Here is a 16,280-nt window from a genome sequence, read left to right as displayed (position 1 = left end):
CAATAATAAAAACAAAACAGCAGGAATGCCCCGACCTGCTTCCAGCTGGACGGGAGATCTAAAGGAGGGGCAGAAAACTGGGAACCAAGGAAACAAAATTTACAAAACAAGAACTGAAATGAACTCATCGTAAATAAACGGAATAAATTCAACCTAAAACTGCATTCTGTGTGTTTTTAATTGTTTTCAGATGTTAAAAAAAGACATTATCTATGAAAGCAAAAAGTTTCTACGAGCTCCACAAACCATCATTTATCAGAAATGATTTTAATATTAGAATAAACTTAATATTAGAAAATATTTCACTTTGACGTCTTTAAATAACATAATTACACTTTTTGTCTCCAAATTAGTAAAAAAAAAAAAGAAGAGAAACCTCTATAGTGCTTCTGTTAAATGAGAAAACGTCATTTTAAATGTAAAACAAGTCATATTTCTGGTGAAGGTGATTCTAATTCATCAGCTGTTGATCACTGACCCGTCCCGAGTCACTATCGGAGGCTGCAGCCATCTATGATCATGTGACGTGAGCTTCCCGTGGAGCCACAACGGCTCTCGGTGAGTTCGGGTCATGAAACTTTCATCAGCGGCTCGGCGGCGCGGAGTTCTGAGTGTCTGCACTAAATTGCCCCAGGGTCATAAATACTTTATCAACAGCAGACACCTCAGCAAAACACTTCCCCAGGGCCTCCTCCCACCTCCTCACCTTTACTCCTCCTCCTCCTGCAGCTCCTCACTCTGAAATATTCACTCCATCAGTTTTATCCTCTTACAGAATAACAACACATCCAGGAACGTCTGGCTCTTCATTACAGGAGGAGCCGATGACTCCTGAGACCACCAACGATGGGCTCGTCTGAAACAGGATGGCTTTAACCTGCTGGTTGGATCTCCATCCCAGCCTGCTTAGCTTTAATGCCACCACCTTTATTCTCAGAGTGCTCGGCATTGAGGCGTTTGAAGCTGCATTCACTCAAACAGACTCTGCAGACCTTAAACAAGCGGCACAGCAGGAGGACGCCGCCATGGCAGAGAAATAACAATCAGATCCTGCAGCAATCTGCCTGGAATCAGTGTAACTAACAGTGAAGGGGTTCTGGCGCCGCCGGGAACCCACAGGAAGTCCTCCTCCACGGATCCAGATCCACCAAACTCTTCCTCCTCTTCCAGGCTTTTGGAGACGTTTTATTCACCACAACTGTGAGGATTTAAATGTGGTCACGCTGAAGCTTGATTCTGGGTTTGAGGCTTTTTACCTTAAAGGTCATCACATTTATCCATCATCCCGGCTGATCTGGTGTTTGGATCGCTCTCTCGCTCCAAACAGGAAAACTCCATTATCTCCCTCAGTAAGAGGCCCACAAAGCAAAGGTTAAGAGGAGTTTATGCTAATGAGGGCTGTTGTGCTGCTCTCAACTCCCACAACACACAAACACACTTTTTATCTTGGATCTTCGAGCTTAACGGACAACGACCCCGTGTTGCATGTGCTCCGGGTAATCTGATTACTTCCTATTCATTTCACATCTCTGACTTTCTGAGGACAGAGTGAAACGAATAGAATTTGTTGATGCTGGAGCATCAGAGTTCTGGTCTACCGTTGGTACCAACATGAAGATCCGGTTCTGAGCCGAAGTTCCAGACCGGAACCTTGGGCCAGGAACGCTGCATCCCTGGAGAACAATGCTCGGTGGCACTGGGTTTCCTCTGGATGGTGATGACCCTGAATCCACACACACACACACACACACACACACACACACACACACACACACACACACACACACACACACGCACGCACGCACGCACGCACGCGCGCGCACGCACGCACGCACACACACACACACACACCCTCCCTGGAGTGCAGCTGTCAGGATGATGTCAGATGAAATAATCGGGAGGAGCTAACAGCTGATCTCCACTCTGGTTGTGTTTCATGTGAACAACAGGTACCGGTACTGGTGTTAAACCAGTTTAATCTGGTTGGTTGCTGTTATTGTTACAGTCTGAGTGCATGAGAGGGACGTCTCCATGGAGGTCATGTTGATGCTCTACACCTCTGAGCCTAGTCCCAGTTAGATTCTGGTCTGGGGTTCCTGGTGGAGGGTTCCTTTAGTGGTCCATCAGAGCTCCAGATGTCCTACATCCTGGTTCTTCTTTGTTCTCAGAGGTGTGAGGTCAGCATAAACACCTGAGACTAGGAGACAAACGGCTAAGCTGAAACTAGTAGCAGCTTCAGAAGTCACCATCAATTAAAAGGTTTGTCCAGATCCAGTTTGTCTCCACCGCTGATGTCCCACTGGGCTGAAGCTGCTGGGATGAGTGTGAGACACCGCAGTGAGAAAAGGTTTCATTTTAAATCAAGTGGAAGCGGTACAGAGGACCCAGCTGCTGTTAAACATCAGAATGTTCTGCAGGTCTTATTGTGGTTTTATGATGGACCCTGTCTTTGTCCCTGCTCGAGTCATTTGGTCTCCCGCCCTTCCTGAATCCGACTCACAGAGGAAAGTTTTCCATCCTGCCCGGACTCGAGCCTTGGTACCAGATCCACACTTCCATGTTGGTGACGCTGAAATCCAGCCTCATCAGACCAGGACTGGTTTTCCAGTCTCTCCTGGTCAAGTTCTGCTGATCCTGTGGAAATTGTAGCTTCAGGTTCCTGTTCTGAGTTGACTGGGACTGACAGGGACACGTGAGGTTTTCTGCTGTTGGAGTCCATCCGGACCAGCTGGTGTGGTTCTGGTGGGAACCAATCTGGCCCGTCTCTGGTGGTGGGTTCTAATCCCAGTGGGTCATGCTCAGACTTCCTTAAATCCTCTTCCAGAGGAGAGGGTCTAGAGGTTTAGTGGTTCTTGAAGGGTTAACCGGATCTGAGCTGATTGGGTTGATTATTGTTCAGGAACCGCCGGATTACCGGAGCAGTCCGGGACTTCTGGGACATCATGTCTCAGCTGTTCCGTCTGTGAACTTTGGTGGATTGTGTCCGGATTTTGGAGCTGCGTTTGCAGACCGGAGCTCAGCTTCAGGCCGCCTGAGACCGAGCAGGACCCGGATCCTCACTGCAGCCAGGCTCGGTGGCCACCCACCCTGCGGATCAGCACCGCGGACAGCTCCTGCTCTGATCCGGGGCTCGGTCCTGTTTGGTAAACCAGTCCCAGCCCCGCCCCTCCCCTCCCTCCTCACCCCTCCCGCTCTGAGATCTCCCTGAGACCACAGCATCACCTCCTCAGCACCAGAGGAGCCAGACCACTCCGGTTCTGTCGGTACCGTCTCAAACTCTCCTCCCTTTTCTCGGAGGGGTCCGTGATGTGAACCGGCGTCTCCTCAGAACCCCGCAGACGTTCCGTGACGGACTCCGTCACACTCCGCAGCTCCGGTCTCGCCTTTTTAAACCTTCTGACTTGTTTCTAACGGAACCGGAACCGGAGGTGCGTTTTGGATCCAGATCAGGAGTTTACAATGACCGCCACCAAAGAACCGCCGAACCAGCCGCAGCAGGACGAGGTGGGCTCTTCTGACTGTGATATTTACGGTACCACGGGTCCGGTTCGGATTCCGGTTTAATCACTGAAATCTTTAAACCGGTTTGAAAGGCTTGATTCTGGTGTGTGTGTGTGTGTGTGTGTGTGTGCGCGCGGGGGGTGGGGGTGGGGGTGGGGGGGCATTGCAATTCAGCCGCTGCCTCCTTCCAGCTGCCCCCCCCCATCCCAGCATCACTTGGTGACGGAACCGGTTCTAGTGTGGCTACTAGAACCTAGATCTATTTATGATCAGCTGGCCATGATGTTCTTGCCTCTCCTTCTCCTGTGGTGTGTGTGTTTGCGTACGTGTGTGCGTGAGTGTGTGTGTGCGCGTGTGCGTGCGTGCGTGTTTGTGAGTGTGTGTATGCGTGCGTGCGTGCGTGCGTGCTTGTGTGTGCGTGTGCTTGAGTGTGTGTGTTTGCGCGTGTGTGCGTGCGTGCGCGCACGCGTGTGTGTATGTGTGTTAAATAAATCTCACTTGACTAATTTCAATAAACTCAGAATCGATTCACCAGAGGATCTACAGCAGGAATACCAAGTTTCCACCTTTTTCCGATGGACTAAGGATAGAGGCTCTCCGACTCTGGACCTCTATCCTCCATGTGGACACACAGACTTTAAAAGTCTCTTACTCTCAGCTTTTTCTCCAGCCTGATTTGTAAACTGTAAAGGTTGGGTCCTTATCGGATCAAACGTCAAAAGCATGCCATGGTGATTATATGTCAAAACAGCTTACCATATAGGTACTGACTCACGGTGACCCGAGCCAGTTGGTACCAGCAGGGTTAGATGGTACTGCTGCACCACTGTTTGTTTTCTAGAGTTTATGTGGTACTGGAAGGACTTCTCAGACCCAGAATGGAACCCGAACCTGCTGGTACCGTCACTTCCCTGATCTTATGGGCAGCAGTAGCTCAACAGGTTGAGCGGGTTGTCCAATAATCGGAAGGTTGCAGGTTCGATCCCGGCTCCAGACAGAGAATTCTGCTGTTGTGTCCTTGGGCAAGACCCACCTTGCCTGCTGGTGGTGGTCGGAGGGACCTGTGCTCAGCATCCTCGCCTGTCAGTGCGCCCCAGGGCAGCTGTGGCTACATCGTAGCTCACCACCACCAGTGTGTGAATGTGTGTGTGAATGGATGAATGATACACTGTAGTGTAAAGCGCTTTGGAGTCCTTACTCTGAGAGGCGTGCGGGTCATTTATCATTTATTTATCCATAACAGGGAACCAGATTCAAGATGGCCGCCTCAGCTCATGAACCTTATTAAGGTAGAATCTGGGTTCTGGTTCCCAGCAGTAAGTTCGAGTCGCACCTAAACAACCACAGGGATGATAAACAGAAAATATCAGACGGATCCTGACATGTTTTTCTATGGATAGAAAGTTTTGGAGCATTAGGATAGTCGGGAAGCTCATCATCAGTTCAGTCACAACTGGAACCGCAGGTTTTCCTGGTTTAAGGATGTGCTTCTGGATTAAGAAAAGTTCTTTCTCCTGTCATCATAAAGTTCTTTTCTGTAATGATTCTGGTTTCTGGTCCCAGTTTGTAAACCAGGAGGACCCGGATGCTTCTTGGAGCACGTCTGTGTTCTGGAATACCAGAGAGGAGCAGATTGTTTCATGTGCACAGTGTGTGTAGTTGGTGGTGGCGGTTTTCCTGACTGAATTCCTGCCTGTCACAGAATGAATGGAATTATTTCTCCTCTCAGGAGTTTGATCTAGAGGAAAAAGCAGGGGACTTTTCCAGACTGGTGGGCATTCCAGGGCATGATCCCTGGGAGCTGGATCTGGAATCCTGGGTTTGCTTTATTTTGCAGCTGGTTATTTTGTCTATTTCTTCCAATTCCAGGATTTTTGTTTAGTACAGTAAATGTAACACAAGTCATTTGTTTGTATAGATGCTGTGCTGCAGCATTCCCAACTCATCCCTATGCCATTAGTTGCTTCTCATCAGGAGGTTTTCATCATACAACGTTCAGACTCTGTAAAAGTAAAGATTCCATAAATATGTCGATCAGAAAAATCACCCTAACCGGGATTTCAGACATCCACATCTGAGCGAAAACAACACAATCATTTCCCAACGTCAGATCCAGAGCTGAGAAGCAGCAGGAAAGGGAATGCTGGGCCTTTAATTTGAAAGGTTGCTGGACTCGTGCCAGGACTGACACCGAACCAACGTCTCTGCTTCCCTTCAGGCTAAAGTTCCACAAAAAAAGCAATTTGTTCTTTCATTTGGAAAAGAGCCCGATGTGTTCAGGGGTGATTCCAGTTTAATTCGGTCATGTGATATTCTAAGAAATCAAAAGCTCATAATTGAGTTTCTGTGTCTGGAAAACCGACGGCCTCATGAGATGTGGGTGATATCAGGGAGCAGCTTCTCCCGCTGAAGGATTGAGGCTTTTAAGCGTTGGTTTAATAAGAGGTGAAGAAAGCAGAAATATTCCTCTGAAAACTGCAGTTTGTGGCACATTTCAGACCTGGAATCGTTTATAGAAACTACCGTAATTTCCGGACTTTAGAGCGCACCTCAATATAAGCAGCATCGGGCTAAAAGCCACAGATATCTACTGAATTGAAAACGTAGTTTAACGGTCAGTGTCGCTCTCCGTGTTGCTGTCATCATCCCGGGGTGAAGCGGTGAGAACACGCAGTGCCGTCCTACTGTGAAAAAATCCTCCATAGCACTCCTTTCCAGCATCCATCCTTTTAAAGCCGCGCACCTCATTATAAGCCGCGTTCAAAGCATGGGAAAAAGTAGCGGCTTACAGTTCGGATAATACGGTAAATAAAGCTCCTGACGAGGAATGGTGCTGATGTTTGGCATGGGACGGTCAGTGTGGAGTTCCAATGTGAGGTTCCTGTTGTCTGCAGACACTCTGGTTGAAGCTCGGAGCTGAAACCTGCTAACAGGGTTAGTCTTCATCAAAGTTGCATGAAGCTGCTGAGGAAATTCCAAAATGAGAAAACTGGGAAAGGTCTTTAAATAACAAGTGAAAGAGAGCAGCGCTGCTCGGCTACAATTTTCCTGTTGCGTAGCCTCAGAGATTGGAGAAAAGATGGACGGATGTGGGTTTTCCTGCTGCTCAGGGCCGATACAGGCTCCGAGTTTTGGGGTCGATTCCAGACAGTCGTTTGATCAGATGATTTCTGTCAGAATTACACAGGAAACGGATGGATCACACTTATTTATCTTTCACTGTCAAATTTTAATTAGTTTCCAAATCAAATGTGCTCCGACACACAACGTGGAAAAAGACGGTGTCTGTGAGAGGGGCAGAGGGCCGAGGAATGTGGTGACATTCTCAGATTTCCAGTCAGGAAAAGTATTCTAATCTATAAAATTGGAGCTTTTATGTGAAGGAAACAAGTATCTGACAGTTTTAGATGTCTGCTAACGGATATTAAACCACCGCATCGTCACGCTGGTTACCGACGGGTCTTACGGCTCATTTTTCTTCCACTCAGTGAACCCAACATTTCATATTTTACATCTGATTCTATGGCTGTGGGGTTTGGGAATATCAGAAGTGAAGCCCCAACTTTTACTCCAAGGAAAATATTAAAGTTTTGGCTTGGGGTCCTTTGCATTCGGCTGCCTGTGGACGTGCCTGACTTTAAATCGGCTCTAAGGTGGGTGATGGTCTGATGGCGATGGATACCAAATGGCAAATATCTGTGGATCTGGGGTTTGTTGGAATGAGGCTTAAATCCAAACCTCCCTAATCTTCATTGTTCACCAGAAGAGTTTCAGGAACAGAAACACGTCTCCAGCAGGTTTTAGAAACCTGAACTCAACTCAGTTGAGACAGAATAGTATGGAGATGTTTGAACAAAAGGTTTCTTCTGAATATCTCACATTAATGTGACCTTAATGGTTTTACATTTCTATAACCTTATAACTGCCTGGGAAGAATAGAAAACAGTAACTGAACATTTCTGATTGGTTGAAGCTTAAACTGAAACTCTGAACCTCGTTGGTTCTCTTCCTGTGTGAAGTAACCATCTCTTCAGGAACGTCTGACATGCTGCTATAGTCTCCTAATGTCATTTTCACCCACTTGTGCAGGATTTCTCTCCATTAACTCCTACTCACACTCATCCTAGCTAATTACGCCGTAGTGGAGAAGAATGTATCCGTTTAAACTCGTTCACAGGAGGAAGCACGAAGCTGCCTCTTTCTGCTGCACAAAGGTGTTAATGCGTTTATTCAGGTATAGCGAAGCAGTGATTCATGATCAGACCGCGAGGGTTTGTTACAGCAGGGCTGTGAAACGTGCGGCTCCGGAGCCTCGTGGGGACTCCTCACAACTCGGACCCAAACCTGAACAATAAACATTTTATTTGGAAAAAGAAAAGGGTTTTTAACTGTTTTCATGTCCAGATTTCTGTCTGAAGCTGCAGAATAATGGTTTTGCATCCTTTCAGTACAGGAATTACAAACATGTGATCAACGTTACTGTTGAGCTACATTATGTTAGTGCAGCATTTGCTTTTCTACTGAGAGAAGGTGTTAACAGCTTTTATTATTGTATTAAATACTGGGTTGGTTCGGTGGTTCCGTCATCTTTATGTATTTATTTATAATTATTTATTTATTTATTGACTCATCCTCTCGTAGGTGGAGCCAATTCTTCTGGTTAAGGCAGCAAGAAGGCCTCGATTAAAACGATTCCTGGAATATTTAGATAAGATGTAGAACTAGAATTGTGTGTGTGTGTGTGTTTGTGTGTGTGCGTGTGTGTGTGTGTGTGTGTGTGTGTGTGTGTGTGTGTGTGTGTGTGTGTCTGTGTGTGTGTGCGTGTGTGTGTGTGTGTGTGTGTGTGAGTGAAAATCTACACACATCATAAACATCTAGAATCTGCAGACAAAATCATGACCAAAAAGATTAAAAAATATCAAATATTTCATTTCGGTTCACTTTTTCAGTGTTTCTGATTTTTATTGCTTCAACTGTCGATAGTTTGGTGAACAGCTTCTGTTTGGAGAAACAGAGATTATTTCTGAGATAGTCTGAGTGGGACCAGTTGGACCCAGACTCAGGTCTGGTTCTGACCCAGGTCCAATCGTGGCATTCCAAAATTCATAAGTCAAATGGGAAAATGGCGTTGGTGTTTTAGTTTGGGGGAATCTGATGTTCCAGCTGGACTTGTTTTGGGTTGGGATTTTGTAGGTGTGATGGGAGGAAAATGGTCTGAAACATCTAATATTTACGACCGTGTGAGTGACGTGTTACCACATGTCCAGGCAGCTCTGTAGTAAAACAGTGGGAATGTCTAAATGAAGTGATCAGAACCCTGGATAAACATGCTTGCGTTCCTACTTAGCTCAGATTTATTAGATTTCTTTCTGTACACCTGCATGCAGCCAGCCGTAACTCGGCAGCGGCGTGACAGTAGAAACATCTTTAGTCTCCCTGAAAGAGAAATCTGAGAACAAACAGGCTCATTTGACATCAGATGGTCACAAGCTGTGCCGCCGTCTCCTGTAACGGCAGGAATGATTCAGACTCACGAGGAGGTACGGCTTTCACCGTGACCTGGTGGTCGACCGGAGTCTCTGCAGTCAGGGAGGGTTACGGGCGCAGCACCTGACCTGACAAACAGTCCTCCTCTCCGTGGTTAATGGAGCCATTGTTGGGATTAAAGGTGAGAGTTTGGAGGAGAGAAATCTGCGCCTCAGTGTGAGTAAGAGGTGCACTTTCACATGCTGTGATCTCCGGGCCCAGGAAGGAGTAATTCACACTAATGGAGGGAAAACCCAGGATGCTGCTTTCCAGCAAAGGAGAAGAGGAGGAAGAAACATGGAGGGGAAAGGTGGAATCCTTTAAATGATGGGCTGATTTAAGGAGGAGGAGGAGCAAACCAGGAAGAGACTATCAGCAGAAAACATTCCTGGTTATTACAGGATTTTATTTAGGAAGGAGTGGCCACACCCACATCACTTCCTGTTTCGCTGAAGCTCGTTAGAAAGCGAGGAAACTGGTTTCTGCTGAAAATCTGATGAGAAACTCATGGGAATATTTTCATTTTACTTTTAACCGGAGTTAGCAGCAGCAGGAGTGACTTTGGTGCAGCCTGAAATACCTCCGGAATATCAGGAATATCAGAATGTTTCTGCCAGATTAACTGGGTAAAAGAAATAAATAACGATTTACATCCTTTACTTAATTGCATGTATTTGTAATGCCACACTAGCTTAGCCTCAGAAGTTTTAGAGTACAGTAGAAAACACGGATTTAGTGTTTGTCATCGGGGTGTTGGGATGGAATTGCGGCAGAATTTCATCTGGTTAAAGGTGGAATATGGAGCAGGAACACCAGAACAACATCTAGTGTGTGGAGGTTGTAGTTGCAGCAATAGAAGGTTTCCAGCCATCGGGATTCCAGGTTTGCTGCCGATACGTAAAACGTTTAATCGGGTCCATCTGCCGTAGGCTTCACCTAAACTCACTCCGGTTTCAGATCTTTTAAGCTCGCTCCTCTTCTGAGAAGGATAACGACGTCTTCTGGGCTCAGAAGAAGCTGCTTGACTTGGCGAGTCCGCCGTTTTCCAAAGAGCCAGCCGAGCGGACTGTTGGTGTAGAAGTTAACATGAATCAGTTGTCGTGCTGTCAAAATAAACATTTGATTATTGTTTTAAATTAAGTGATAGCTTTTAAAGGAAATGCTGTCCCGTCATTCTGCACACCTCTGAACGGCCCATGGAGGTTTTATTTAGAAAAATGTCTTCTTGAACAGGTTTGAAGATGATTTTTACTTTTATGAGCGTTGATTTTTTTTTCTGTGATTTAAAAAGATGTTCCAGGTAAAGAGGCGCATCGTTAAAAGAAAGATTTCCGATGTAAACAGCTGTTCAACACAGACTTCAGAGACCACGTGTGTCCTGTTCTAGTCGTGTTGCTACATCTTAGCGCCTTGAAGCAGCTTTCCAGAGTTTTCAGAAATGATGTTTGATTTTTCAGAAATCCGTAAAAGTGATGATCTCATTATGTACTGTGATGTAATGTAAGCAATACGTCTTTATTTTGCTAAGCACGCCCCCATCCCGCAGAGCTCTGTCCAATAGGAAACCGAGCGCCGACCAGAACTAACCAATAGCGTTAGACTACCGCTTACGTGATTCACATTTAAGGAATACCTCGGCTGATGCAGAATTGATGACCTTTTCACGGACAAGTATGAATACATGAAAAAAAGTGACACGAGAATAATACGTGTAAAACGTCTTTTGGCTCTGTTTGTCGGCTACAGAAGCCCATTAATAAACAAGAAACGTGAAGTCTCCATATTAAAAAACGGACCAAGAGATTATATGTGTGATATGCTTGTCAGCCACTAGATGGTGCCATCAGATAAGAGAGATACTCTGGAACGAGACAAAGTAAAATTCTGGATTTGTCCGTTGAAAACACTGAGAATAAACGCTTGTTGCTATACGCTTTGTTAGATTAGGTTAAGCTAGGTTAAGGTAAATGTAGGTAGGTTAGGCTAGGTTAAGTTAGGTTATGCTAGGTTAAGATAGGTTAAGGTAGGTAAAGGTACGTTAAACTAGGTTAGGCTAGATTAAGGTAGGTTAAGGTAGGTTAAGTTAGGTTAGGCTAGGTCAGTGGTTCCTAACCTGGGGGTCCCGACCCCCACAAGGGCGCGCCAAAGCCTCTCAGTGGGTCGCCAGGACCTCTCCACTTTAAGGGGTTAAAACTTCATTTATTACTTGTTGATAGCCTACATTTTGCTCACATTTTTTTCATGAGTGAAAAGTTTACTGATATTAAGACAGGAAATAATTAGTACAGTAAAAGTAACACACTTTTAAGAACATTTTGCTCAGCTCACTGTTTTATTTTCAAGTGTCAAAAGTTCATTAAAGATAGGACTGGTTGATTAATCACAGCGTTTACAGTAAATAATCTAGTATAAACAGTAATATACACATTTAAGTACATTTTGCTCAGTGTATTTTTTATGTGTCAAACGTTTATTGAAAGGAATGATTGATTTATCAGTGTTTACAAGAAACAATGTGTTCAGAAAAGTAATACAAACTGTCAAGCACATTATGCTCTGTTTGGTTTTGTTAATGACTTTGTTCTGTACTGGAGCCTACTATGACTGTTATCTATTGAATCAAAGCATATTAAAATGTGCTTGAACCATTGTATCATTTCTTAATACTGTTTGTACTGGAACAGAGAATGGGAGGGGGTCGTCAAAAATTTTACTGGTAAAAAAGGGGTCCCTTGGGAAAAAGGTTGGGAACCACTGGGCTAGTTTAAGGTAAATGAAGCTAGGTTAGGCTAGGTTAAGCTAGGTGAAGCTAGTTTTGACTAGGTTAAGGCAGGTTAAGCTAGGTGTGGCTAGGTTAAGGTAGATCTGTCTAGGTTAAGGTAGGTCAAGCTAGGTTATGCTAGGTGAAGCTAGTTTTGGCTAGGTTAAGGTAGGTTAAGCTAGGTTTGGCTAGGTTAAGGTAGGTCAAGCTAGGTTATGCTAGGTGAAGCTAGTTTTGGCTAGGTTAAGGTAGGTTAAGCTAGGTTTGGCTAGGTTAAGGTAGGTCAAGCTAGGTTTGGCTAGGTTAAGGTAAGTTAGATTAGGTTAGGCTAGGTTAAGGTAAGTTAGATTAGGTTAGGCTAGGTTAAGCTAGGTTTGGCTAGGTGAAGCTAGTTTTGACTAGGTTAAGGTAGGTTAAGCTAGGTTTGGCTAGGTTAAGGTAGGTCAAGCTAGGTTATGCTAGGTGAAGCTAGTTTTGGCTAGGTTAAGGTAGGTCAAGCTAGGTTTGGCTAGGTTAAGGTAAGTTAGATTAGGTTAGGCTAGGTTAAGCTAGGTTTGGCTAGGTTAAACTAGGTTAGGCTAGGTTAAGGTAGGTTAAGCCAGGTTAGGCTAGGTTAAACTAAGTTAGGCTATTTTAAGCTAGCAGGGTTATCAGAAAAAAAAAACCTTTAGTTTTTATTTACATGTTGATGTTTTTTTTTACAATAACATGATTTATGTAATAGTCCAGTTTGTGGAGTTTAACTCTTCAGGTCTGCAGCGCCCCCTGCAGGTACTGCACACTCATATCCTGGTCTAAAGGAGCTGGGTGTTGCTTTAAAGGTTATGAAAGGTTAGGGTTAAAAGGTCATCCTAACATAATCAGCGTCTATTAAAATCTTTAGTTTCACAGCTTTCTGCTGCGATCTGAGTTTAATCAGAACTCTTGATGATTTTGGCTCTTTTGTGGGATTTGAACTCGCCACCTCGTTTCTGGTGATTGACCGTCAGCTCTTCCACACGTCTCGGCCTGGGAGGTGACCTACATGAGCTACCTTTGTGTCGTAAAAGCTCTCCCGGCGTGTCCCGAGGCGACTGCTGCCCTGAATTAACTGGCGCTGACACATCCTCGAAAGGATTAAAAGGCAATTACATAGTTTGAGTCATCAGTTGTGGCCCGAGCGCCGTCAGACCCGAGACGACGGGACGCAGGAAGTGTCTGTGATAGCACGGATCCACGCAGGTAAAACATTAATCCACTTTACAGGTTTGGTGTGAGCTGGATGTGTGACGGAGCTTCTCAGGCTCTAGGCAGTGTTCTCACCATAGATCTGAGACTGGACCACAGATCGACTCCCAAACACCAGAGGCAGTGAAAGAATCCCAACATCACCCGGATCTGTGAGCAGCGTTTGGTTTCATGTTCCCTTTGATATTTTATACAACCTGCATCAGGCTTTCTCTCATTTTGATGCAACCATCAGAAGTCCTTCTGCGGGTGAATATTTGATATAACGCTAATACGTTTTCAAGGTTAGACGCAACGAGGCAGGATGAATAAATCGGTGCTGCACGTGTCAGTGAGCAGAGGAAGTGGTGTTTAATTCTTCTCCCCAACATGAACACGGATTTCTGCCAGGCCTGAACTCTCCTCACTTCATCGGCTCAGATCCGATCCAGTCTGCGAGTATTTCTGACCAAACGAGGTTTTTCGGCAGCTCTGGTGGTCTGAGGGCAGGCACGGATCGATTTCCATCCCGGGGGAGATAATCAAAGGCTCATTGGAAAGGCCAGCGACACGGAGATCGCTATGGAGACACGCTGATAGACCCCATGAAATCCAGCTCTACGTTACTGTAGCAGGCATCTGGCGCTCCGGTCCCAACGATGAAGATGCTCACACATGGTGTCGCCACTCTGACTCAGGATCAGGGAAAGAACATAAAAATATCCAATATTTTTAACACAATATTTTAGGTTGGAGCACATTCTGGTCACAAATCAACATAATGGAGACATTAAATTTACAATTATTTAACATAATTACTGAATTAGGAACCCCATCAAAATAAGAGCATAAACTGACTCCTAAAGACTCATTTATTACATAAACGGAGATTTGATCAAATGTTTTACGGGATAAAAACGCAAACGTCACCTGAAAATCTTCTGAGTCCAATAGGTTTTAATCGCTCCAGATAAGAGCTTCTCCCAGAGACAGAGCTGAAGGATTTAAATTCAAAACAACCGGATTTTATTCTTATCCTTCACCATCTCTTGTTTTTGATGGCCCAACATGGTTTTACAAGTTTTAATCTCTGAACTCCAACATCCCTGAAGAACCTGAGTCCAAGCGGCTTCCTGACCCAAAGCGTTAGGGTCAAATGTCAAAGGTTATCTGTAGGAAAGGGATTAGGAATTTTCCTCTGTGTGTGTGTGTGTGTGTGTGTGTGTGTGTGTGTGTGTGTGTGTGTGTGTGTGTGTGTGTGTGTGTGTGTGTGTGTGTGTGTGTGTGTGTGTGTGTGTGTGTGTGTGAGGAATTCCGATGTTTGGGTCATTAAAATAATTTATTTAATTTATTATTGAAGTGAAGTTTTGATAAACAAAACAAGAAGTTCAGTCTATCAGCGCTCGTTTGCTTTTGTCTTCTTTTTAAAGATAAATACGTAATTTCAGCATTCTGTTGTTTGGCTCTGCAGAGGCTCACAAGCTACCAGCTAATTATTGGACTTCTCAGCAGAACAAACAAAACTAACAGTATTTTTATTCAGAGCTAAGTTTATTAAAAATAATGGAAAACAAATAAAATCAAACAAAAACTAAAATCTCTTCAGGAACAAAATAAAATTCATAGAATAAAAGGTTTGCAGGAAATACCTAAATACTTCAAAGTAAAAGAGGAAATAAAGCTGAATAAAATTTGATTACCAAAATAAAATCGGACAAATTTTAAATGTAAGTTTAAATAATTAAAAAATAATTAAAATAAATAAAGGCTGTGAAGGATGACTTTAGTAATAGTAACAGGCTCTGGGTTCATCGTAAAAACCTGAGAGATGAAATCAGTTCTTCTCACCTCTTCAGCCGACTCTCAGGGGTGTCATCCTTCATTCTTCCTCCTCTCCTCCTCTCCTCCTCTTCATCCTCGCTAATTCCTCCTCAACTACCAATTTTATAGCTCAGTGCTGCTGAATCCTCCAATGTCACCCCTCAGGTATAAGAAGAATACAGCTCCACTTTCTAACCTGGAGACAATTTCCTGTCTGCTCCAAGACTCGTTCGGCCTCTTCGGCTGCTGGAGTCAGGTTCTCTTTCACTTTTTATTTCCCTCGATAAAAGAGATTTGTTTCTGAATTGGGAGGAAATGGTTAGAATCGTTTCCCGCGCCTGAGGTTTCATTTGTCTGCAGATGTAGTCAGCTGTGTCTAATTGCCTTCAAATCAGAGATTTGACTGCTGCAGACAGACAAAGGCTCTGGCACCTGCCGTGTAAATGATATAAAGTCACATTTAAATGTGTGCAAAAATTCTAAGTAAAGCTGATTAATGGAATTAGCCTCATTGTCCGTGTCCTTCACATGCTGTAGGTGGATGGAGCTTAGCTTTATCCGCCACACGCGCCTCATGCAGATGAACACAGCTAATTAAATCCTCTCACAGCCACTGCTTGTGTAATAAAATCTGTTTTCAGGGCCCGGATGGCTTCAAATGGATCGGACCGGTTCGGTTAGAAATGAAATCGAATAAAAGATTAAAACAACCAGGATGAAAGACAAACAGAATATGTCTAAGCCTCACCTCCTTCAGGTAAACAAATGCCCAGATTAAAAAGCAGTTGTGTTTTAGCCGAAAGGAAATGATGTATTGCCTACATCGTGGCTATTTAATTCTAGGCCTGGAGAGCCGGTATCCAGCATGTTTTAGTGGTTTCTCTGCTCCCACACACTTCATTCAGTGGTTGAATTCACCTGCAGCAGCTCGTCAGGCTATGCAGAAACCCGTTAATCACCGGCTGATTGGAATCAGGTGAACTGAAGCTGAGTTAAACGTTCTGGACACCGGCCCTGCAGGCCCAGAATTGATCAGCCCTAGCCTACATCACATCACAGTAAAGGGTAGGACTGTGGATTTGTTGACATAAATGTGAAACAGAACTAAAGTAATAATAAATAAACGAGCTGCTGGGTGATGTGATCGGCGGTGTCCAGCTGACCCATGTAAACCCAGCTGTGAGCAGGTGATACTGGTCTTTAATTCAGGTGTGTTGGAATAGAGAGACGTCATGTAGGACAGCTGGCCCTGAGGACCAGGACTCACAGACTCATAAAAATACCTCCTTTAAAAAAGACAGAGAAGAATAAGGGGGTTCATCCTGCCGGTACCGGATCAGAACAGGGTCAGAACTCCTTGTGTTGTGGTTTTGTAGGAGATAAGTTGATGGCACCAACCTGTTTGTGACTAATGGAGGATTATCTCACATGGATCAGGTGTTTTCTGTTAGTTCTGGATCAAATC

The 16,280-nt window shown here is 44.6% G+C and overlaps 1 protein-coding gene across 3 annotated transcripts in view; it reads left to right on the top strand.

The window, feature by feature from the left end:
• Window positions 1–16,280, top strand: part of LOC107382735 (inactive dipeptidyl peptidase 10) — a 151,751-nt gene that overhangs the window by 61,716 nt on the left and 73,755 nt on the right. The window contains exon 1 of one of the 3 annotated variants that reach the window (XM_054751286.2): window positions 2,608–3,504. The exons of the other annotated variants lie outside the window; for them this stretch is intronic. Within the exon in view, the coding sequence (XP_054607261.2) occupies window positions 3,460–3,504 (45 nt within the window). The 5' untranslated portion in view covers window positions 2,608–3,459. Of the gene's footprint in view, window positions 1–2,607; window positions 3,505–16,280 lie in introns of those variants that run through there. 3 annotated transcript variants of the gene reach the window in all.

Source organism: Nothobranchius furzeri, chromosome 7 (genome assembly GCF_043380555.1).
Source record: "Nothobranchius furzeri strain GRZ-AD chromosome 7, NfurGRZ-RIMD1, whole genome shotgun sequence".
NCBI classification, from domain to species: domain Eukaryota; kingdom Metazoa; phylum Chordata; class Actinopteri; order Cyprinodontiformes; family Nothobranchiidae; genus Nothobranchius; species Nothobranchius furzeri.
This window is presented reverse-complemented; position numbering and strand designations above follow the sequence as displayed.